Source organism: Oenanthe melanoleuca, chromosome 4A, assembly GCF_029582105.1.
Source record: "Oenanthe melanoleuca isolate GR-GAL-2019-014 chromosome 4A, OMel1.0, whole genome shotgun sequence".
Taxonomy (NCBI): domain Eukaryota; kingdom Metazoa; phylum Chordata; class Aves; order Passeriformes; family Muscicapidae; genus Oenanthe; species Oenanthe melanoleuca.
In genome coordinates, this window is record NC_079338.1 from 4,191,361 (window position 1) to 4,216,056 (window position 24,696).

At 55.7% G+C, this 24,696-nt stretch overlaps 1 protein-coding gene across 5 annotated transcripts in view; it reads right to left on the reverse strand.

Moving 5' to 3' along the window:
* Positions 1 to 3,193: 3,193 nt before the first annotated feature.
* Positions 3,194 to 24,696, reverse strand: part of DLG3 (discs large MAGUK scaffold protein 3) — a 77,554-nt gene continuing 56,051 nt past the window's right edge. For 2 of the 5 annotated variants that reach the window (XM_056491114.1, XM_056491112.1), the window contains 13 exons: positions 24,369 to 24,525; positions 23,929 to 24,031; positions 18,110 to 18,224; positions 13,454 to 13,630; positions 12,837 to 12,912; positions 12,180 to 12,279; positions 9,395 to 9,436; positions 8,648 to 8,698; positions 7,774 to 7,875; positions 7,436 to 7,608; positions 6,770 to 6,879; positions 6,095 to 6,186; positions 3,194 to 4,401 (listed from right to left, as the gene is read on the reverse strand). In XM_056491114.1, coding sequence (XP_056347089.1) covers positions 4,295 to 4,401; positions 6,095 to 6,186; positions 6,770 to 6,879; positions 7,436 to 7,608; positions 7,774 to 7,875; positions 8,648 to 8,698; positions 9,395 to 9,436; positions 12,180 to 12,279; positions 12,837 to 12,912; positions 13,454 to 13,630; positions 18,110 to 18,224; positions 23,929 to 24,031; positions 24,369 to 24,525 — 1,405 coding nt within the window. In that variant the 3' untranslated portion in view covers positions 3,194 to 4,294. Of the gene's footprint in view, positions 4,402 to 6,094; positions 6,187 to 6,769; positions 6,880 to 7,435; positions 7,609 to 7,773; positions 7,876 to 8,647; positions 8,699 to 9,394; positions 9,437 to 12,179; positions 12,280 to 12,836; positions 12,913 to 13,453; positions 13,631 to 18,109; positions 18,225 to 18,729; positions 18,860 to 23,189; positions 23,272 to 23,928; positions 24,032 to 24,368; positions 24,526 to 24,696 lie in introns of those variants that run through there. The other 3 variants (XM_056491113.1, XM_056491115.1, XM_056491116.1) reach the window with 3 other exon arrangements.

Genomic DNA, 24,696 nt, shown 5'->3' on the forward strand with positions numbered 1-24,696 from the left:
TACCTGCTTCACTGCAGATGCTTCAGTGCCTTGAATCCTGCTGTGACAGCCTGAGGAAAGCAGAGAACAGCAATTCTTGAAGATTGTGCTGCCAAGCATCATTAGCAACAACAGGTTGCTAAGACAGCTCCATAAATGGGGAAAAAAAATTTTAGAAAATTATAATTACATTCCTTTAAAGCCCTTCTTCCAGTAGCCTCACAGCACAACCTGTGCTCTTCTGCTTAGCTTAGACAGCTAATTACCCAGAGCTGCAGACAGAAGACATGTTTCTCTAGAGCACAAGCAGCTTACAGCCTAATTTTCTAGAAGTGTCTTAGAGCAGATTAGTTTCATGGCTGTTACAGGCAGCTGCAGCAGGACATCTTGTGACAGAAAAGAATCAGCTCCTGCATTTCACAGCTAGACATCAGGACCATTATCACAACAATGCTCTGCTATTTTCTGGGCCAGGACTTTGCAAAACTGGTCCTGGTTGGCAGAACAACTTGTCCTTAGCCAGGAAAGTGGTGGTTACACCTTTAACAGTGCAAGTTCCTTCTCCAAGCCACTCTCTTCACATGCTGGTTTCTATTCCAGAGGTTGTTCTGCCTTACAGGAGTAACAGGGTTCATTTGAGAGCATAACCCCATGTTCTTCCCTCCCCTGGAACCTGAAAGTTTCTGTGTCACAGCAGATGGAGGTGACACATGAGCCCTGGACTCGTCATGGTTTACCACAGGAGGTGTTTGCAGCCCCACACTGGAACTAACCCTGGGCTGGGCAGAGCAGCCTGGGGCAGCCAGCAGCAGACAATGCTTCTGTGCTGCTTCATCCATGGCTCCAAATCTGTCATTATGCAAGCAAACAGTTTGATTTTTGAGTGGTAATTCATCAGATCTGCCCAGCAACTGCTTAATCTTCAGGTGTTTTGTGGACAACCACCACCACCAGGCTGTTGATCTGATCAGTTAAAGGAGTTTCTAAATGGTTTTTAATTTGTCCAGTGAGCTTCACAAACTGAACAGTCAGCAAACTGTATGCCCATAATCAGTTGGTACAACATCCTTGTTCCCCTGAAACCTCAATTTGCTTTCTTCTGTGCAGTTTGAAAGTAAAAATGAAATTTAGTATTTAAAAACCTAACCCTTTCACCCTTCTTTCAGCTCAGCTAAATGACAAAGCAGATTCAGGCACAAAAGTACTGTGACACTCCTCTTCCTTGCATTTGAAGGTACTAAAAATTACACTAGTTGTCTTTATAACCTCTCTCTGATATTTAAACAGCATGTTGAAACTGTAAAAAGAAGCTCTATATTAGCTGGACTATGTATTTACTTTGTTGTCTTTATATCCAATACAAGAACAATTATGTAGCAGCACATAAACCCTATTATTTGTAAAGCAACTTCCCCACAATTCAAGCCATGATCCAAAATACATTTATGGTGTTGTGTCATCAGGCTAGACTTAACCTGGGTTAAAACAACCCAAACAAAAGCATTTTTCAGTGGCTGAGTTACATCTCTGAATAAACCCACTTACTTTCTTTTATTCTCTTTTTTGTTAAATTTTCTTTTTCCACTAGACAAGTTCTCAGGCACCACCTTTTATACTAAAAAAGGCATTTTTTTTTCCGAAAACACTGTCAACACTTCAGTTTGCCATAGAGACACCATATCAAGAGTTGCTAACATCAGCACCAAAAAAAACCAGATCTGGTACACAATGAAGGACTCTACAAGAAGGTCTCAAAGACAAGAGTTCTTTGCAACTCTCTGTTTATTAAAAATATATGTCTCCTTGGAAGAAACACTGTTAACCAACTACTGTTGTCATGATTGATTCGATACTGTCAGCTATGCCATGGAGTACATCATCTTTTTCTCCACCTGACTTGACAGAGGGAGACAGGCTATTAGGAAAAAACAGAAAAAAGAAAAAAAAAAAAAGAGACAAAAAAAGATAGGAATGTGTGACTAGCACCTTAAGGACTTTTGTTTCACTTACTCCACTTCTTCAGGGACCGACATTGATAGCAGCTGGAGCAGGACCAGCGGGGCAGGGGGCTGGATGCCCGACAGGAATCCATTGCCAGAGTTCTGTGTGCTCCTTTAGGGTCGGTCCCACCGACAGCAGAATCCTCTGCCCTCCACTGTGCTCACAGCTGCATCTCTCCTGCAGCTGTGTCCTGGCCCCAGAAGCTGCTCAGTCCCTGCAGGGTTCTTGGGATGCAGGATGGGCAAAGGGAAGCTCCTGCCCAGGCAGCACATGGACAGTCCTAGAGCAGCTCTGGCTCACAGCTGTGATCTGTGTGCCAGGCACTGACTGGCACCTGAGAACCATCACCTCGGGGAGAGGGGACCACAGCCTGTCCCTGCCAAACAGGGGGAGGAGGAGACTTACCTGGTGGTGCTTGGACAGTGACCTCCTGTGCTGGGGGTATGCACTGTGTGAGGAACAGCTCTCTGTAAGGGGGGAGCCCTCAGACCTGAACTCTGAGTACTCAGCACACACTCCTCAAAGGCCACATGAGTGTCCCCAGCTCCACACAAGGGTCTGCTCCCACACTGGAGCCCCACTCAGGCACAGAAGCCAAACTGTCCTCAAAGACAAACATGTCTCAGCTTAGGGCCAAGTGTCTCGGTGCCAACAGTCGCCTCTCTTGAAAAATGCCAGTGCCCAGTGGATGGGGCAGCTCTGCACCCCCTGCCCCTCTGCCAGCCAGCTGGGGCACCACTTCAGGGCTGTGGGTGGCTTGGGGGAGGCAGCAGAACCCAGCTTCAGCCACAGAGATGCCAGAGACAGAGCCAGGCAAGGTGGCCACACAGTCACTTTTGCTGGCAGGACAGCCCCTCCCCTGGGAGAGCCACCCCTGGCACTGCACACAGCAGGGCTGGGAACTCGGCATGGAGCAGGGAAGAGAGGAAGTTTTACAATTCTGATACTGATCTGGAAAATGTGAGTGTCCATCCAAGGCACAGCTGGGGTATTTTCCTGCCAGTGGCTAATGCAGAAGGGAATGCCAGTGTGCTGCCACAAGCCAGAATTGGTCATTCCACCTGCACCCACAGGTACAGGGCCAGTCCAACATCCCAGGTTTTTCACAGCAACACAGGACAGTGAGTACATTTGTTCCATGTGGCCAGTAAAGTATTCCTTAACTAAACACCACAGATCTAGATTCTATTTACAATGGAGCCAGCTTAAAAAATAAGTTAAAAAACAGGATTTTATACCCATTCAGTTCATCATTAACAAGAGAAAAATGGAATAATAATAATAATAATAATAATAATAATAATAATAATAATAATAATTAAAAAAGCCAACACAACAACACAATATGGTTTTGGTTTAAAATCAGCTTAAAAAAATAGAACCAAAAGGAAACCTCTCATGCAAACACATAAGGTGGTGTGTAAAACAATGTGCAATTTAATATGTAGTATCATCCATTCTCTTGCTCCGCAGCCTCCTGCTCAGTCTCTGTCTCCCAGCCTCTCTCAGGCCAGCTGCTGCTCCTTGCTCTGGTCCCTCCTGCACAGGCAGTACCAGTCTCTGTCCTGTCTCAGACCCAGGGTGGCTGCAGGGAACTGGCCTGGATGGGAGAAGTTTCCAAAGCCCCTGGTACCGTTTTGAGCTCTTCCTGCCCAAGTGGACTCCCTATGCCAAGTGGTTGGGACAGAGGAACTGGAAGAACCTTGCAATAACACAATACCTTTTCAGAGAGGTCCCCCAGATTTCCTAGTCCACATACATATATATATATATATAATATATATATAATATCTCTCCTCTATATTATATATAAATTACATATACAGATAAATAAAATGCTTTCTGCTGCCCATCTGTCGCACTGTTCAGAGCTGCTAGACGGTCACACTTGGAAAAATGCCCCTGGAGCTCTGATACCAGCTCATGTGTTCAGAGTCCATTGTTTCACTGGTTTTCTTACATTAGTCCTTAGCCGCCTCCTCCCATCTTGATTCTTTGTTTAGTTAATAATAATGATAATAATAATAATAATAATAATAATAATATAATAATAATAAAAAACGACCTTGAATGGGTTCTCAACTGTCTCTAATGGAGCAGTGGGAAGGTCCATGCAGGAATGGTGGGAACAGTCACGCGATGAATGATATGAGTTCATCCCAACAAAAGAAACAGGACTAGAAAACTCAATTTTGCGACGATCTAAAAAAGGGAGCAGGAATAGTTTTCATATCCCTCCCCCTCGGGGCAGAGGGCTTGGTTGGGTGGGACTTCAGAGATCTTCTGCTCACAGGGAAGCAGGTGGGAGACATTTTCAGAGCTTCTCTGGGGACGGGACCCAGATGTAGTGCCCGGATTGGTCCTCAATGATCTGTTTGATTTTGCTGTAAATTTCTTCAAGAGAGTCTCCTTGTACGATGGCTGGAAGAGGAGAGAAGAGAACAAGCAAGACCCTGAGCACCAGGCAGCACTGCCATGAGTTATGGGAGAGCACATGGGGCCGAGGGCTCAGCCAGCAGGGACTGAACCAGGCGGTGCCAGAGGAGCTGCCATGGCCCAGTGACACAGAGGGTTAAAGCAGCACCTCGGCTGGGATTAGCCAGCTCTGATCCTGGCTGGCAGAGCCCCTGGCTGTGTGCAGGGCTGGCTGGGCTCTCCACACCAGGCTGCTAATCAGCTTTGCAAACTGTGTCAGGCACCGCGCTGGGGCTGGCACCGCCACGGCTGCACTGAGAGAGAGGGGCAAGGCAGGGCTGGGGCAGCTCAGTGGGTGCACCAAGCACCTGCCCCGAGGTGCAGATGTGTCCCTTCCCTCTGGGTTTCCTTCTGGCCAGCTGCTGAGGGCTCCTCCTGTTTGCAGCTTCCTCTGCTGCGGGGTGGGAGCGCAGAGCTCTCGGGCTGGGAAGGGGCAGCTGCACCCCTGCCCAGTGCTGCTGCTTAGCACAGACACAACACAAGGCACTTCATCATGCTGCTTGCATCACAGCAAGATGCATGTGAAGGGCCAAGGCTTTCTGGTAATCCAGCCTGCCTCTGTAACCCAGCCAGGACCATCCTCCAGCATCTCTGCTCCCTCATTCTAAGCTGCTGGCACAGAACCTGTGACAGTGACCATCTCTCTGCCCATCACCCAGTTCTTTCAACACATTTCAGCCAACAGCATTCCTTTTCCACAGGTCAACATCAAACTTGCCCTCCAAGTGCACAGTGGCATGTTGAGGGCCTGCAAAACTGTGGCATGGAGGAACTCTGGAGCTGCTGCCCAGGACAGGAGTTCTGGGGAAAGCTCGCAGTGTTTGTACCCAAATATTTGCCCAGCTGAAATCAATTTTTGGAAAACATCCTGCTTGGGGTTTTTCCCAGTAGCTATTAGGTGGGTAATACACAGTTTTATAATACACATTATCATTCCTTAGCTTAAGAAGAAACAGCTATTGCACTGGAGAAAAGATGGAAGACCAGTTTCTCTGCCTCTTCACCTGCCTGTGGTTCTCCAGAATTAATCATGTTACAAACATTAGTTCCTTAATGCACAAGGATGCCTGTGTCATGAGCAGCTCCTCTCAGCAGGCACAAAGTGTCAGCAACCCCTGACTGGCTCTTGAGCAAAGACTACTTAGGAAGCAAGCCAAACTTCCAGTCTTTTTCAGTAGATATTTTGTAATAACTCAGGACTGTCTCCACCATTTAGGTCACTAATATTTTATATTTCCTCTTTAGAAACTTCTCTTTTCTCTCTTTAAAAATTCTCCCCTTTTCTCCCATGCAAGGAGTTTACTTCCTGTAGACTTGTAGCACCCTGAAATCCTGTGCTTCCCCTGCTTGGGGATTTTTAGATTTTTTTATTATTGTTGCAGTTGGCGATAAGCTTTCACAAACTCAGAAAATCCTGCCTGACAACTTGTCTCCTCCTCTATGACTGGTTTACTCCTATCCACTGATCTTGGAGCAGTCCCCTTGCAGAGCCCTCCTGGCAAAGTGCCATTTCTTTTTTACTTTGATGAAGCTGGATGTTTTCCCATGACCCTGTAGCAGGACAGTGCTGGTAGAGAGGTCACAGCTGCAGGATGGAAAAATGAAGTAAATCAGATACAAGCCTGCTCAGGACACTCACCTGTAAAATATTCTCCAAACTCTTGCTCAAGTTTCATGGCTTTGTCAAAGACCTTGTTGGCCTGTTCATATGTCTGTCTCCGGTTCATCTCCCTGCCACCCACAAAAAACAGAAACTTTTTAGCTCTTTTTCTTAGCAATGAACAGTAGCAAAAATAGCCCACAGAGCCAGGGTGCCTGGGAACCCTCTGCTCACAGCAATAGAAGCTGTGCAGCTCCCAAAGGCAGGGCCCTTCCCCACAGACTCCAGGCTGCCTTGGCACTTCATCTCAACTTCCACCAGTTCTTCCCATTGCCACCTACCCCACCCCCCTTCACCACAGCATGGAGAATTCAAATTCAGACAATCCCATAAATTTGTGAGACTGCTGCAGAAGTCTCTCTGCTTGCCTAGTTTTCTAATCTTCATACAACATAGAAATAAGCAATTTGACCCTTCTGACTTGAGAAGCAATTTGACCCTTCTGACTCCCAGGCCCCTTGGTGTCAGCAGAATTTCTTCTGATCTCAGGGTCAGTCTCAAGCTGTTGAATCTCCTCACAGATAATATTCTCTACTGCTGCTGCTCAGAAGAGCTGCAAGCTCAGCTCACTCATGCTTTCCAGCCTGCACTACCCAGGGCCAGGAGCAGCAGGACAAGCAGCTGGAGGGGCACAGAACACGGTGCTGCACTTACATGAGGGCTTCAATGGATTTTGGTTTGATGAAAATGGCAATGGGATAAAGTTGTGCTTGTCGCAACCTCTTGATAGCATTGCCAGACACATCCAGGATGCAGTGCTTCCCCTGGAAAGGAGACAGTCAGCATCAGACCTACCCACACAGTCTACTCTGTGTGGGAACAGCTTGCTCATACAGATGTGCTTGAAAAGGGAGGAGCCACAGAAATGAAACCCCACTCCTGAGACACAAGTCAGCTCCCAATGGCCTCACATTCCTGCCTGCTCGGGGCAGGACAGCAACAGTGCAAAGGGACTGAACCTTTGTCTGGACATGCAAAACTATTTACAAGCCCTGGGTAACTCCAGGAGTCCTCCAGAGGAACACTGCTGCTTTGAGGGCACCCAGGTATTTCCATCCTGTGAGCTCCTGAGCACAAGGCTGGGCCACCAGTGCCAGGCTTTTGGGGGGAGTTTGGATGACAGAGGTACCATGTGAGAGGTAACACAGCTGAGAAAAGCAGCCACATGGCTTGGCAGGACTCTGGAGGGAGGAGAGGATCGTGCCATGCTCGCTTCATGCGGTCACAGCCCTTCATTAACACCGTGGGGGAAGGAGGGGAACTGCTGAACTCGTGTGGGTTTGGGCTGGGTGCCATCCCAGGAATGCACCTGGCACTCACCCTCTCTGCCACCGCTCGCACTGACTGGATGCTGGTCCCGTAGAGATTGTCATTGAACTGCCCAGCCTCTATGAACTTGTTGTCCTGGATGTCCTTCTCCATCTGTTCCCGGGACACGACAAAGTGGTAGTCCTGGCCGTCCACCTCGTTCTCGCGCCGAGGCCTGGTGGTGTCTGCAGGAGAGCGGGCACAAGAGTGACCCCAGAGTGACACACGACAGACTGGGGGACAAAACCCACCTGTGCTCCCAGCCCCTCCCCACGCCACAGGCAAGGCCCTGCAGAGCCACCACTCCCCCCTCCCTCCAGCAAGGGCACTGAGCACGGGCTGGGACTTACGGGGCACGCAGGAACCAAACTTGTGTGGGAATTCAGAGATGAGGTCATCGTTAATTCGGTCCTTTGTTGGCCCCAGGATGATCACTGGCCTCGCATAGTGAACTGCAAACGAGAGCCACAACCTGAGACCCACCTGTGCTGCAGGCAGCTGACCCTACTGCCACTCTTGGCATCGACCTGCCCTCTCCCTGCTGGCAGTGGGTGCTCCTGCTCACAGGGCCACCCAAAGGTGCCTCCTCCATGCAAGTTTATCTCCTCGTCACAGTCAACATGTCCTTCCCATCTGACTCAAACCATCTGCGTGGCCCCAGGAAAGGTTCTGCAGGGCTCCAGGGTTGTGATCAGCAAAGCTGCTCCCTTGCTTGGGGCATGAGCCAGGCAGCCAGGACAGCTGGGCGAGGATGCCACAGAGCTGGGGGAGTGATGGGAGCCTAAGAGCCAGATCCAGCTTCTGGCAAGGACAGACCACCAGGGCTGGGACTATTCAGCCTGCAAAAGGGTCTGCAGGGTTTGAGCATCAAGCAGGGTTAAAGGCTGCGGGCTGGGGGAGTATTGCTCTGCAGCAGGGACCTGGTCTGAGGCAGAATGGATTATCTTGTCCCCAGCTGAGGACTAAAGCCCAGCTCAGTTTTAGCTCTGGATCTCCCCCCTGGTCTTGCAGACCACGGCACAAATCTTTTCTATTGACTGGAACTGGGCAACCAAGGCCAGCTGTGCACACCTGACTGCCCTGCTGCAACAACACACCAGACTCCACTTGCATCCACCCAGAGCTGTGCTGGTATGGCAGAAGGGGACACAGGCACCCTGGCTGTGCTGGGGACACAGGTGATCATGCTGGAGTGGGCACGGGGCAGTTCAGCTCAGAACTTACTTTCTTGCCGCGTCACTGGCTCGTACGACAGGATGGTGTCCTCTTGTCCTTCTGCAACAGAGCCAGGGGGATGCAGGTGAGCACTGGAAGCAGCTCTCCAGCCCCTCTGCAGCTGTGAGGAGCTGGATTCTGCCCCTTCAGCCTCCCACAGCTCGGGGGCCACTCCAGGCTGTCCCCATCACTCCACCCACGGATGCGAAGCATGACGGGCATGCAGTTACGAGCCCTTGAGCCACTTGAATTATTCATATCCCAGCTCTGGGTCAAGCTGCCTCTTTCCCTCCCCCACCACTGCAGGCTCCCAGCCCATTGGGATGCACTATGCTCCCTGCAGGTATTTAGAGGATTTTCTGTGGACAAGAGAGCATCTACTGCAGCTGGATCCCATGCTCTTGTACAGGCTGGGGCTCCAGGAGCCATCTATGCTAAAGGCCTGGCCTCTGGCCATTGCTTCCTGTAGCAGGCACTGAGGATGGGGGATGGGATGGGAACCCACCACCCTGGCTTGGAGCAGAGCCCTGCAGCCAGGAGAGAGCAGTGGGGCAGGCAGGTTCACCCCTGGTCCCCAGCCCCTGCTCTCCCTGGCTCCGAGGAGGGAGCTGGCCGCAGCATCTCCGTGTCACCAGCAGGAAGGACCAGCCTCCGAACAGAACCACCACTGGGACAAGACAAGATGGAAGTGCCCAAACATGCACACTCGTACAGGGACACACGTACACGGGGCAGGAGAGCAGGTGACACACTTACTGGAACTGCTCTCGCTGTCACTGGTGTTTGATGTCACGCCCTCTGCAAAGCAACCAGAGAGATCCCCTTCAGAAGGAGCATGGGCAGGAGGCACGGGGGCTGTCACCCAGCACTGCTGACCGAGGGCAGGACAGTGCTGGGCTCCTGAAAAACCTGCAGCCCAGCACCCAGTGGGACGAGTCTGTGCCACATGGGCAAGGGCGGCACCTTTCACCTCTTTGGGAGCCCGGGGACATGCAGGGGGATGCTTCCAGGAGAAGACAGGGAGGCCAGGAGGGCCTGCCTGGCAGATGTGCAGGCACTGGGCTTCCCAGGTGAGGGAAGGTGGAGTGCACAGGGAGGAGAAGGCTGGCAGGGGAGCAGGTGCAGCATGCACACAGCGGGCAGGGGAGGGCAGGGCTGTGCTGGCACAGGGAGGGGGGAGCCTACCTCGGGATGAGGCTGGGACGCACAGAGACAAGACAGTGACAGAATGGGACAGAGTTTGGGGCTTTGCTTGCTCAGGCTGATCCTAGTGCTGCGACCACCCCACAGAGGCTTGCTGGCCGCTGCCTGCCCCAGTCAGGCTCTGCACTGGTTGGGGACTGCAGAACTGGCAGGGAACTCAGCCCCAGCTGGGAAGACCATGGACTCCTGTCATTATTCTGCAGTTCTGCATATGTGGTAACCCAGAGAAAGGTGGGAACACCTCAAAATGTTGTCACCCACCCCATTCCGAGCAGGCCCATCATGGCCACTTCTCACCCACACTGGCAGTGGCTCCGAGTGCTAAAGCAACAACCAACCCAGACAGGAGCAAGAAGAAGAGGATGAGGAGGTGCAGCAGGCACTTAGGGCATGGCCAACACCCCCAGGCAGTCTCCCCACCCCGTCCCACGTGCAGCAGTGGCACCTCAAGCCCCGCAGGCTGCGCTGGCACACGCAGGGTCCCCGGCAGGGGAGCAGCACCCAGGGCTCTCCTGCCCCGCACCCAGGGAAGCACAGCTGCCCCAGCCACTCCCCCGGCACCACCAGCCACAGAAACGGAACAATGTGCATCAGAATTCAACTTACTCAGGTTCTTTGCTCCATAATAATCGTCACTTAACCCAGGGAAGTCCTGATTTCACAGACAGCGAGAAGGGGGAGAGGGGGAGAGAAGACAGCGCAGGAAAGGGGAGTCAGAGGGATGGGGGAGACAGAGCCAGACCAGCATTAGTGACAGGAGTGCAGAACGGCCCAGAGCTGCAACTGCAAGTGAGGTTAAATATTTTCAGAGCTGACACCATCAGCCCGTTGCCAACACCTTGCCTTGTGTGGCTGGACCACCTCCACCCCCCAAGCTCACCCTCGCTGCCAAAGAGCCCCCAGGGGCCAGCCTGGGTCTGGGGAGGGCAGGGCAGCCACAGCAGCATCAGCTGGCACCAAGCAGTTGCAGCCCTGAGCTGCTGGCACAGGGGATGAAGTGTTTCCCCTCGTGGAGTGTACTGGCAGGGCACAGTGGCTCTGTGCTTCCCCAGCACAGCCTGGTCACTCTGGGGCCAGGCACAGCACACAGTCCTGTAACGTGGCAGGAGGACACAATTTTCCCCACCTGTGTGTGTCAGCTGCCCCACGCCACAGTGCTTGCACAGGCTGTGGAAATGTGAGGCAGAGACCCCCCACTGCAAGCTGGGATGGACAGTGGCAGAGCACAGGGAGGGAGCTGGCTGTGTCTGTGATGCAGGCACGTAAACAGAGTGGCCTGCCCCATCCCCAGGCTGTGTCATCCCACTGCAGGGCAGCCAAAAGCGAGCTCCCAGCTTCAGCACGGATCTCACTGGAGCCCAGCCACGTCCAGGCACTACTGGAGACAGGCAGACACACAGACAACCTTCATCAAGGGCCAGAGGCTTGTGCTGTCATCTGCTAAAATCACCAAAAGCTGGCACCAGCTCGTCATGAGCAGCAGAGGGATGCAGGCAGCCCTTGGAGCAGCCCAGCAGCAACCTCCTGCCTCTGTATGACCCCTAGGACAGCCCCAGAGGGGAGGGGATGTTTGCTATGCTGGCACTGGGGCACAGACACAGCTCTGCTTTGTCCACAGCCCCTTCCCAGAGGTGTGGGCACTGCCAGCCTGGATGCCTGCCCAAGGAGTGGATGCAGCTCACCACTCAGAGGGGTTGGGTTTGGTGAGCAGCTCCAGTGCTGCCCACATCAGGTTTCAGGGCCACAAGATAAAAACCCTGCATTTACTGGGAGTCCCGGGGTGGCGAGAGCTGTGGACCCCCAACATCTGCAGCCAACTACCAAAGATGTGCCTCAGCATGGGTGGGCAGCAGGGGTATGGCTTCCCCATGCCCACAGGGCTTAACCTGCTGGAAGGGCTCTCCAGTGGGAATGTGGAGCTGTAAGTCATTCTAGGGAAGATGGAGCTGGGACCTCCCCAGGCCCTGAGAGGGACAGGAGAAGTTCTGCAGGAGGCAGCCAGCCCCTCACTTGGAGGGAAGCAGGCAGAGGGAGGGAGCAGAGCCTGCAGCAAAGAGGGGAGAGCAGGGGGAGACAGAGCAGGGAGTTGGGTGGGTTTAAAGTTGGATGAAAAGATGAAGACGTTGAACATGAGAAAAAGGAAGAGTGTGCCAGACTGCAGCTGCTGCTTTCATTCCAAGCTCCAGTTTCGCCCTAGCTGCTGGCACGACTGTGGAGCACAGACCTGAACACAGGCAGCTGCCAGGACCCCTGGCTATGGGAACGTGCTGAACCTCTTCCCTCAGGGCAGGGAACCTGAGGGCTGCAGGCTTGCCCTCCCTGGCCTGCTGCTACTTACGTTCCTGTCCGCTGCTCTCCTGGGCCAGGTTCTCTTTGCTCTTGTAAAATGGAAACTTTCGAGAGAGGCGAAAACTCTTTTTACGTTTCGTTTTGATCGACTGAAGAACATGGAGATGGAAGGGAGGACAGAAAAAACAATGGTGTTTAATGCATGTGGGGAAAATTAAAATGGAGAGACAATGAGGAGCTGTGTCAGGGCAGTCACCCTCAAATGAAATCATGGAGATTACATGAGAACTGTAATGCAGGAAAAAAATTAAGCATGGAGAAAAACACGTGGTAGGGATGCTGGGAAGATGATGGGGCAATCAGCAGCTCTGCAGGGGTAGCCAGCCTGTTCTTCCTTGCTTGTGAGGTGAGAGGGCAGCTACCTTCACCAGCTGCTTGCAGGCAGCTCCAAGCCACGAGCTCTGCCACCCCATCACTCCAAACACGGGTCCTTCCCCAGTACTTTCACACCATCCTGTGCTCCTCTGCTCAATCATATTCATGGAGGGTTTGTGCCAAGCAGATGTGGGCCTGGGGCAGGTCCAGCCATATAGCTCTTTGCCTTGGGATTGTTTGAGCTGCTGAGGAGCTTTTGCTGCTGGGACTCATCCTGCCCTCCCTAGTTACCAGTTCCAGGTGCCCCACCGAGACCCAGATCAGCACTTACCCTGTTGGACTCAATCATGCCAGTCCTGGCGTGGAACTTCACTGTTTTCAACCGTGCTCTCTCCTTCTTTTCCACCCTGATCAGGAGAGAAAGTCGCTAGTCCCATCCATGTGGCCTCCACGCTGCCCACATGGCTCCTCAGGCAGCAAATTGAATTGCCCACTGGCAAATGGAAGCTCCTTCCCAGGAAGGGTCAGGTGTGGAGCTGCCTGCACAGGGTCTGCCCAGGGTCTCTCCTGCAGGAGCAGGAGAGGAGCCAAGCCAGCATTCCCAGCTGAGATAGAGGACAGACTCAAGGCTGGTTTTGCAGACCTAAAGGCAGCAGCAGCCAGCTCCCCTGCTCTCTGTGACTTCCCACCTCACAGCAGGACCTGGCTACAGAGCTAGGACTGACAGAGCACACAGGGAGCAGCTCTCGCTGCTGTGACTCTGCTCTCACATGGAGACCCAGACTGGCTCACACCAACTCCCCATCCCCACAGGGACCTGCACGGGGCAGGTGGACTGCGACCACAAGGAGATCCCAGCCTGAGCAGAGCCTGCAGGGCTGCAGGGCTTGCAGAGTCTGGGGAAATCCTGGGGTCACCAATGTGTGACAGCTCCTGTGTGACACTCACCTCTTCTTGCTGGGGATGACCCCGATCTGCTCGCTCTCTCCATGGGGTGTGACGAGCCTGGCTTGCCACCACTCGTCATCAGAGGCGTTGATGACGTGCAGGATGTCCCCGTAGGAGAAACTGAGTCCCTGGCTGGGCAAGCAACTGTCCCGGGTCCGGTCATAGTCAAACAGGGCTCTGAGGAGGAGCAGAGAGGAGTGATGCCTTCCCTGAGCATGGCCAGGCAGCCAGGGCAGCAGCACTGCTGACCTCCTGGGGCACTGAAACCTCCACACCTTAAAAAGTTCAAACCCAAACCCTGCCAAGCTGAGCAGTGCTCCCAGCACATCCCTTAGCTGGCAGGCTCAGCACAAGCCCTGGAGAGTGCAATGCAGGAACAGTGCTGGACTGAGAGAACTCACTGCTGACCTCAGCTGCAGGATGCACATGAGCCATAGGTGCACTGAAAGTGTCTGTGATTAGTGAGCAGGCCAGGCCCACAGCAGCAGCCTGCAGGAGGGATGCTCCCCACATCCCTCCGTGGCTGTGGGGCCAAGGAATGGGATGGGGAACATCAGACCCCACTGCTGGAGACCACCAGACCACCAAGGCATTGAGCACAGCCTTTATTCATGTACAGAGCCCATGAATGAGGAATGCATCTCAGAGCATATATATCTGCTTCCACAGCTGATCATTTTCCTAGACACCTCCCCTGAGAACAGCTTATTTAGTTTAAAATTGTCTTCAAAATTAAACTAACCAGCTACAGAAAAGACTTTCTTTTTTACTGAGGAGCACTAATACTTTTCCCACACACGTACATCACACACAGCACTGCAGCCTGTACCCATAAGCTGCTTTTGGTGGCTTCACCTACAGCTCTACTAATGTCAGATCACACAAACTGTGTCTGCTTTGATGCATTAACTTGCAAAAAGGCAAAGAAAGGGAAGAGTCACTAAACATAGTGGCAGCACAACCTCTGTATTTGCTCCTGGGACACTGCTCAGCATGAGCCCAGGCACTGCAAGCACTGGCTTGCTGGTTTAATGCTGGCCCTAATAAACCTCCTTCAAGCAGGAGAGACATCCTCTGTTCTGCTCATTACCTCCTTCCACTGTGGGGACTCCAAAGAGGGTCTAAAAGCACACTGTAAGTGGAAGGGCTGAAGGATCATGTGGCACATCCCTGTAGAGCAGCAGAGCTTTGAGAGCATTTCTGCCAGGGGAGTGCTGAGCTATGAAACCTTTCAGGGCACTTGGGGCTGGATCTTGAATGGGAAGAAGAAGGGCTGCTCCATGGGGAAGGCTCTTTGGGACAAGACCAATCTGCCCTATGCATCCAGACACATTCAGCCACCAGATCACTTCTCCTTGCCCAGCTTGCTCAGGGCTGGGGCAGCTCTTGTGCTAGTTCCCTCTGAAGGGCAGTGTGGCTGGAGCCAGCAGCAGAGTACCAACCACCAAAGGGTGCTTTGGCCAGGGGTAATCAAGCCTGGCAGGCAGCTCCAGGCCAATAGATAAGGCTGCCTGTGGCTGACAAGGCACTGTGAGGTCAGTGCTGCTGGCCAGGGCCCTGGGGAACTGGTCAGGCCGGTTCCCAAAGCCAGGCAGGCTGTGAGGAGCCCTGCCCACTGCATGCACCCTGCCCTGCAGAGCAGCACAGGGCCCTTGCTCCTCCTGCAGCAGCCACCAGCATCCCAGGACAGGCACAGCAAGATCTCTGCACGGGCAGGATACCTGCAAAGCCAGCACGAGAAGCACTGGCTGCCCTGAGGCACGATGCTCCAGAAGACTGGCCCAGGCTGTGCTGCCTGCAGGAGCCATGAGCCCCTGGCTGTGCTGCCTGCAGGAGCCATGAGCCCCTGGCTGTGCTGCCTGCAGGAGCCATGAGCTCCTGGCTGTGCTGCCTGCAGGAGCCACGAGCCCCTGGCTGTACCTGCCTGCAGGAACCACGAGCCCCTGGCTGTGCTGCCTGCAGGAGCCATGAGCCCCTGGCTGTGCTGCCTGCAGGAGCCATGAGCTCCTGGCTGTACCTGCCTGCAGGAGCCACGAGCCCCTGGCTGTGCTGCCTGCAGGAGCCACCCCTGGCTGTGCTGCCTGCAGGAGCCACCCCTGGCTGTACCTGCCTGCAGGAGCCATGAGCCCCTGGCTGTGCTACCTGCAGGAACCACGAGCCCCTGGCTGTGCTACCTGCAGGAGCCATGAGCCCCTGGCTGTGCCTGCCTGCAGGAGCCACGAGCCCCTGGCTGTACCTGCCTGCAGGAGCCATGAGCTCCTGGCTGTGCTGCCTGCAGGAGCCATGAGCCCAGGCTGTGCTGCCTGCAGGAGCCATGAGCTCCTGGCTGTACCTGTCTGCAGGAGCCATGAGCCCCTGGCTGTGCTGCCTGCAGGAGCCATGAGCCCCTGGCTGTACCTGCCTGCAGGAGCCATGAGCCCCTGGCTGTGCCTGCCTGCAGGAGCCATGAGCTCCTGGCTGTGCTGCATGCAGGAGCCACCCCTGGCTGTGCTGCCTGCAGGAGCCATGAGCCCCTGGCTGTGCCTGCCTGCAGGAGGCATGAGCCCCTGGCTGTGCTGCCTGCAGGAGCCATGAGCTCCTGGCTGTGCTGCCTGCAGCAGCCACCCCTGGCTGTGCTGCATGCAGGAGCCATGGGCCCCTGGCTGTGCTGCATGCAGGAGCCATGAGCCCCTGGCTGTGCTGCCTGCAGGAGCCACCCCTGGCTGTGCTGCCTGCAGGAGCCACCCCTGGCTGTGCTACCTGCAGGAGCCATGAGCTCCTGGCTGTGCTGCCTGCAGGAGCCATGAGCCCCTGGCTGTACCTGCATGCAGGAGCCATGAGCCCCTGGCTGTACCTGCATGCAGGAGCCATGAGCCCCTGGCTGTACCTGCCTGCAGGAGCCACCATGGCTCAGCTCCCTGTGTGCACAGGGGCCAGGCGACTGCTCCGCTCTGTCCCCAGGCCAGCTCACAGCACTCACAGCCAGGAGAGCAGATGGTTTGGCTGGAGGGCAGGGAAGCAGTGCCAAGGACTCCCATGGCTTCCTTCTGGTGCCCAGGCACAATGCCTGCCTGACCTCCATCCCCACCCAGCACGGCCCCAGTGCTGGCAGACTTTGCCCTGCAGCATGCAGGGAGGTGACAGGCAGGACATGAACCTGCCTTGCCCCTGCCTTTGCTGCACAAAACTCCAGCACCCCCAACTCAGCTCCAGCCCTTCAAAAGCACACAGGATGCAATGCAGACATTCAGGGCTGACTCAAGCAGTTGGGTAGCATGTCCTGTAATTGATGTCCTGTCCAGAGTGCAGCAGCTCATCTGGTTTCGGGTAAACTGTGCTTGAAACTGCCCCGCCCAGAAGGGCTGGGGCAGCCTGGGCACCCGGCAGTTCTTCCAAGCACGTTTGCAGGGCGTGTGTCAAGCAGTGCTCTGAAGGGCCACACTGGGGGAAAGCTCTCCCCTGGGATCACCCTCTCAGCAAGGCACAGCCCAGCTCCACCTGGGTGTGAGGGGACACAGTGCTGTGGACGCCTCCAAAGTCCCATGGGGGGATGCACCAAGAATTAAGAAATGCTATGAGTAGCATGGAGGCAACTCTGGTTCACAGCAATACTTTGATGCATGAGCACCTTTCCAGGCAGAGAACAGGTTCAATTCAAGCTGGACCCAGCCCAAACCCTCCTCTACAAATGAGGGTGTCCACAGGACAGCACGGGAGTGAGGGCAGGACTAACAAGATGATGTTTATTCAACACTGCACCCAGCTTGTCACACACCCCCAGGGAGCCCTGAGATGCTAAATCAAGCCAAGATGCCTGCAGAGACTTGTGGGAAGGTGTGAACTGCAGGAACCCAGAGCTGCAGCTCTCCCCTCCTGGCAGGCCAGGCTTGCAACATACCCACCATGCCTGAAGTCCCTCTGCATGGAGCAGCCATACAGTGGGAGATGCAGGCTGAGGCTCATGCAGCCTCATCCTTCTCACAGGGAAGGAGAAGCAGCATCCGTTGCTCCAGCCAGCTTCACCTGCAACAGGCTGTGCAGGGTGAGGATTTACAGGATTATTTTAATTACCAAGTTAAAATTACTCATTAGCTCTCATCCCACTGGCGCTGTGGCAGGCAGGAGGTGGCAGAGGTTGTCCTGTCCACACAGGACTTGCAGCAGTTTGAGCTGCATGGCTGTTTAACCCATGCCTGCCTGTCCTGCACCTGGCTCCAAACCAAAAGTGCTTTGTGAGCTCAGAGCAATAATCCTCCTAAGAGCTCATCTCCCATCCAGCCAGATCCTGCCACAGGAATGGCAGAAGGAGACAAGGAGAAGCCTGTTAGCTGGTTCGAGGAGAGTGCCCTGAAAGCTGCCACGAGCTGCCTGGGGCAGAAGAAGGGCTGGATGCTCACCATTTCCCTGTTTTCCAGTGATCCTCAGTGTGTTTGGCTGCCCAGCAGCCACCCAGGCTCTGTAGAGAGCACTGCTTTCAAACTGGAGCAGTCCCTGGGAGAGGCATTCGAGCACCCAGCCCTGACAAGGCAGCGCAAAAGCCCCGCTGTCCCTGCTGCACCCTCCAGGCTGGGTGACGCATCACAGCACTCACTTCCCTGGCAGTGCAAGGCCAGGCTGAGCAGTGAGCACCCCTGAGCCCAGCGTGGGATGTGTGGGAGGTGCCCTGCGGGGCCTTACCGGACATAGAGCGATCTCTTCTCGCTCGTGCGGAGCGAGCCCGAGCCCGAGCTCATGCTGCTGTTCATCATCTGCTCCCGCAGGTCGTGGATCTTGGACTCGAAGCGGCTGTACTCTGTGGGGACAGGGCAGGTCAGTGCAGGCACGGCTCACCCCACGCCCAGCCAGGCCTGTCCACCAGGCATCTTGCCCACCAGCCTCTGTCCCCGCACACGAGGGAGGGCAAAGCCAAAGAGGTTACAGAGCTCTGCAGGAGCCCAGGCAGGGCATCTGGAGCAGGCAGGGCTCCAGCTGCTCCCAACCCCACCACAACTTCCCACACTGCAGCTCAAGCAAGGGCTGCTGTGACCTCCACTGCTGCCGAGCTGCAGCTCCGTGAGGGAATGGCTGGGCGTGACTTGGCCAGCTGCTCACCTACAGAGCAGTTCAAAACACAGAGAGAGAGTGAGAGCCCCTCCAGGAGACCACTGCCCACCAGTTGGAGCAACCACACGACCACAGCCACTGGGGGAGTCCCCAGCCACTGCTCTGCTGGCAGCAAAGACCTTCCCCTCAGCAGGAACAGGGAAAGGGAGGCAAAGTCCTTGCCCTTGGAAGAGGAGCAGAGAGGAGGAATTCACCTTTTGCTTCTACATCCCAGCAGCAGAGACGGGCAGGAAGAGCTGGGGAAGCCTCCAGAAGACACCAGCAGCTTCCTGCCAGGCAGCTGGGCAGGAGCAGCCGCCAGCCCGGCACCCGCGCCCGCCAGCCCGACCTTCAGCCGGTGTAAAGGTCGGGCTGACACACAGAGGGTGGAGGCACCAGGCCTCCCTACCCGGGGCTGAGTGAGGAAAGTGCAGCTGGGGCTCCAGGAGAGCTGCTGGCACTGCCACAGCTGCCAGATCTCGCCTCACACCCTTGATTTTGTCACTTGGGCACATCCTGCAGTTACAGGTGAGAGAGGACCAGGCTCATCTGTCCTGTAAGGCTTGCCTAGAAAGTCTTGTCCACAACCCAGTGGTTTAGATGTGGCCTGGGATTTAATTCTGTGGAGGGGAGCACAGTAGCTCAGCTGTGATGGGCCTGTGGAGCCACACCACATGGGGACAGCAGCAACACTACTCAGAAATGCTCTGTGGGCTTTGTTCAGGAGCCATGGACTCTCCCATGGACTGTCAGTGCAGACAAAAGCTGGGTTGGGGTTATGGGATGATGCAGCTGCAGCTCGGCATTTCCTGACTCTCCAGCCCTACAGCCTGGGTATCCCCCTGCTACACCCAGTTGCCAAAGATACATTTTTACTCAAGGACGGAAAAAGAAAAAAAGGCAATATACACAAGAACTGCCAAGAGCCAAACAGAAACTCCATGCGGAGCCCTTCTTCCTACCATGCAACATCCAGAGTTGCTGCAACACCTGGCAGGGTCAGCTGCTTAATGTGGAGACCACGAGAACCCCCAGCTGCCCCATGCCAAGGGCACCCACTGCCTCACCTGCCTTCCTGCTGGCAGAGGGAAACACAGAAGCAGCAAGGCATTGACAACACTTATTTCACAAAAAAACTGAATTCTGCCACCAAAGCAGCACCAGGATTTTATGAAGGTCTCGGCACAGGGAAGTGAGCTTTATCCCACCCCACATCTCTTGCCCCACACAGCTCATTCTGCCCTGGAATACCCATAAGCTCTTGAATCCCAGAGAAGCTTCTGTCAGAAGCAGGTACAGCTTCTTCTTAAACCCTCTTTGGTACAGAAGGGTAGTTTCTTTCTCCCAGAAAGCACCACTACAACCCTTGTCCCCTGCCAGGTCACCACAAACCCTGCTGGGGGCACAGATTCCTGCACATCCCATGCTGATGGGACCACTGCTCCTGCTACACAGACTCACATTCCTCCCACAACACTTCTCCACAAGAAGTGTGGAGGATGCACTGCCTGGGACTGGAGAGGAAACACAGGAAAAAAGGAGATTTCCCCACCTCTAGCATCAGGGTGGGGTGCTGGAAGGGCAACTTGTGAGTGCCACAGCCCTGCCAGAAATGGCATATACATCCCCCTGCATGCAGCCCAAGGGCAAAGTTCTCAAATGCCTCCATTTCAGCTGAGACACTCCACGGAAAGGGACTTTCTTAGTTTTGCTGGAGTGGCCATCCTGCTTGGAAGGTTGGGAAAAGCCCACTGACATGACAAGAAGCAGAGACCAGGCTGGATGCAGCAAACTGAAGGACACAGGGGCTGCTCTGGCTCTAACCCCAGAGAACAAACACAGTCCTGCCCTTGGAAGGGTCTTTCACATCTGCTCCAGCTGTGGGAGGGCAGAGTGGAGGAGCAGCCAGCCCCAAAGCAAACCTGCTGCCTCCCTCCCAGAGCAGGGGAGGCAAAGCTACCCCAGGACTGAGCAGAGGGTACTCCCAGGTGCCACGGGCACCCTTTTAACTGCACATTTGAACAGCCTGAGACAATCCCCAGCAGGTGACCCTCAGAAAGGAGTGCTCCTGCCTTTGCTCCTGAGCTTATGGCCACCTCAGCTCTGCACCTTGACTCTCGTAAGGTCTCCTGTGCAGCTCAAACCCTCCCAGGAAGCTTGGCCAGGGTGGAGAGGGGAGGTGAGCCAAGGCTGATCCCCACAGTGTTCAACACGTTCGGGACATGCTTATCAAGACTGAAAAGTATGTAACAACGAGCCGGCACCTCTTGCCGTGAGTGCCATCGAGGCGCTGCCCTGTGCCAGGATGTTTGCTCTTCTCACTCAGCAGCTCGATAAAAACACCACTGTACCCTCCCACTGCTTTTCCCTTTCCAGGGTGTGGGTGCTCCTAGAGCTGGGCCTGACTCTGTCCCCTGGGGTGAGCTCCATGCTGGGAGTGGAATCCCTGAATGTGCACATGCTATCGACCACTATCAACAGGCAGGGATGGCCTGCCTGCCCCGAGGATCCCAGAACCAGCACGTGTGTGACACACCTGCAAACACGCCCAGCAGAGCCAACAACGCCGTGGGTCTGCATCTGGGCACCAGGAGACAGCACAAAGGAGAAGGCGTTGGCAGAGAGGAGAGCTGCAGTGGAAAGCAGCTCCTGAGTACACATAAAGCCCTTTATCCAAACACTTCTGCCCAGAGCCCAGAAATGCTCAGTCACAGGTTTCAGCCCAGCCACTTGCAAAGACTACCAATAGTTTCAGCCCGACATTTTAGCAGCCTGACCCCAGACACCTTCCCTCTGCACAGACACCTCCCTCCACAGGCCTAGGAAAGCAGAAGGAAGAACAGCCATAGGGAAAGCTCAGAAGCTTTTGAACTCATTGTACAGCCCTGGAACTTCCCTTTGAATAGACTGACTCAGAAAAAGGCCATAATGTGACTTTTTGTTATTTTCAGGTGAGGAATGCCTAAGCTTTGTTGCACGGGGTGTGAGGAGGGGGAATTGCCAAATCCAAGCGCTGGTGATAGCAGCAGGCAAAGGTCAGGGGGAGAAGTGCTCAGAGGGAATAGACCTCACAAAAACATCGAAGAAGCATCACTCCCCCCCCTGCAGGCAGCAGAGGTCAAAGGTGCTGGTGCTCAGAAGAAAGGCAGGACAGCAGCTTCCCTTTCTAACCTTTCTTGGTTTGGTTTTTGCTTCTTTTCCCTCCTGCTGTCTGGCAAGACAAAACAGGGAGGGCCCCTCATCCCCTGAGACCTGCACAAGCAGCCTCTCTTCCCCCTGGAGCCCCAGCAGGGTCAGACAGAGAGCACACTGCACTCATCCAGCACCCCAAGGCAAGCCCTGCCCACGCTCAGGTATGAGAGACAGGTGCCATCCTCACCTCTGCTAGAGGGGAAGAACTTCTCAAATCCCCTTTCCACCAGCATCTCCTCCTTTGGCCACCCTACAATCCAGCTCTCCTGCTTTTTCCATGTGACAAACATGGAAAAGGCAAACATTTGAGAGCATGAAGCCCATTGAGGGGGCCCAGTCTCACCCACACCATGACTCCCAGCCCTTCAAGCCTCTGGAGAACTGATGGCAACTTCCAAGATACTACAGCCTGTACTCCACAGCCACAGCGCTGCCTCCCAGGATGGCTGCAGCCCCTGTGCTGGGTGCTGCTGCCCACACGTGCCAGGAACCATCACAGACGTGGAAAGTCACCAGTGACAACACAGTGACATTTCCACCTCGGTTTAAGGGGGTTTTGAAACATCTTGTCCAGTTTGACATTTAAGAACCACTCTTGGTTGGTATCTTTGCCAAATCTCAAGTGGCAAAGAGAGCCAGAAATACGAGAACATTAATCGCTTCCTGGAAAGAAAGAGAAAAAAAAAAAAAGCCAAAACAAACAAATCCCACACCCACAGCACAACCCAGAGCAGCACCAATGACTCCGCACCCAAATGGCCTCTGCCATGGGATGGAGGAACAGGAGACAGGGAGCAGCAGGACACAGCCCAGCGATGCCACAGGAGGCACAAGACGAAGGGCATGCCTAGGGTGGACACCGGCCTCCTTGGAGAGAGCTAGAACAGCTGGTGGGGAACGCCAGTGGGGCCCAGCAGAGACACGTTTTCCAGACGGAACGGCTGCATCCCAGCACGTGCACGGCGCCGTTCAGGGCACGGCCGCAGCCCCGGGACCGGCCCCGGCCCCTCAGTGGCTGGCGGGGCACACAACAGCGCTCGCCCTCCGAGCCCACGGGCCACGCTCCAGCGCACCCGCCCAGGGAAGCTCTGTGCGGGCAGCTGCCCGCTCCCCTCCGCTACCCCGGCTGCTCCCCCCGGGACCACCAGCCCCCGCCCTGCCGCGGGAATCGGAACCCAGCCATAACGAAAGGCTCGGGGCGGCGCCGCAGGTGGGATGCTCAGAGGTGGGGACGAGCCCCAGCCCAGCAGCGACGCCCCGGTTCCAGCCCCGCCCGCACCGCGGTCGCCCTCCAGGACCCCTGAGCTCTCCCGAACACGGGGTCCCTGCAGCAAAGCCCGCGGGACCCCTCGGAGCCGGGCCCCGCGGCGACGCCCTCCGGCAAGCAGAGCTCATTCCCCTCCCCCGAAGACGGCCCCGTCCCGTCGAGCCCCGCTGCCGGTGGGGTCCCGGCGGGGCTGCCCGTGCGGCGGAGGGCGCTCACCTGCAGGCGGGGCGGCCGCGGCCCCGCACCCGCCGGGCCCGCACACAAAGCGGCGCAGCCACGGCCGGCGGGACGGCGCGGCCCCGCCCCCCCCGCGCCGGCCAATCCGCGCCCGCCCCGCCCCGGGCCCCGCCCCCCGGCGGCGCCTCGCCCGCAGCCCCCCGCCCCGGCCTCCGGCCCGCGCGCCGGCCGCCGCCCCGCCCTCATCGGCAGAACCACGCCCCTCATCTGCATAACCGAGCCCTTTATCTACATACCAACACCCCTCATCTGCATAACAACACCCCTCATCTGCATAGCCACGCCCCTCATCTACATAGCCACACGCATCATCTGTATAAACACACCCCTCATCTGCATAACAACACCCCACATCTACATACCAACACCCCTCATCTGCACAACCACATCCCTCATGTACATAACGACACTCCTCATCTGCATAGCCACACCCTCCACCGCACAACCACACATTCATCCGCATAATCACTCCCTCATCCGCATAACCACACCCTCCACCCGCATAACCACACCCATCTACATAACCACACCCCTCATCTGCATGCCCGCCAGCCTCGGTCTCGATCTCGGTCCCGGTCCCGGTCCCGGTCCCGGTCTCGGTCTCGATCTCAATCCCGGTCCCGGTCTCAATCCCGGTCCCGGTCCCGGTCTCGATCTCGATCTCAATCCCGGTCCCGGTCTCGGTCCCGGTCCCGGTCGCGGTGGCCCGTGGCCGTACCTTCGGGCCGGTACTGCGCGATGATGGTCACCGTCTGCCCCGCCCGCTTCAGCGCCGCCGCCGCCTGCTCGTGGGTGGCGTTGCGAAGGTTCACGCCGTTCACCTGCGGGACAGAGCGGCTCCGCTGAACCCGGCCCGTGCGGGCACGGATCGAGGGGGGCTGCCCCGCCTCTACCGGCACCCACGGTACCCACACTCCCCGAGCCTCATCACTCTGCCGCTGCATCCCCAGCACCGCGCCTGGTACTGGCACTTCCAATACCGGTAGTAGCCAGTACCTGCCCCCGGGTAGTCCAGGCATCAGGGCTGCTCCCACGGCCGTGTCAACACACCGGCACCCGGGATGACTCCCACGGAACCGTGCTTGGGGTGGCAGGGGACAGTGCCCACCCGGGGCTGTGGGAGGCCCAGAAGGGGCAGTGGGTGCCCCCCCGACTCACCGAAAGGATGCGGTCTCCCCTCCGCAGCTCCCCGCTGAGGTCGGCAGGGCCTCCAGCCAGGATGAAGGACACAAAGATCCCCTCGCCATCTTCCCCTCCAACAATGTTGAAGCCCAGGCCGGTGGAGCCTTTGTGCAGGATGATTTTCCGGGGCTCCCTGGAAGGACACACGAGGGACAGGGAGACATCAGGGTGAGGAGCAGCAAAGCTGGTGACAGGCTTTTCTGTGCCCAGGGTTCGTGGCACATTGGTGGGGCTGGAGTCACCTGAGTGCAGCCTGGTGTGACTCAGCCCTCAGCACTGTGGAGACTGATAAATCAGAAGAGGT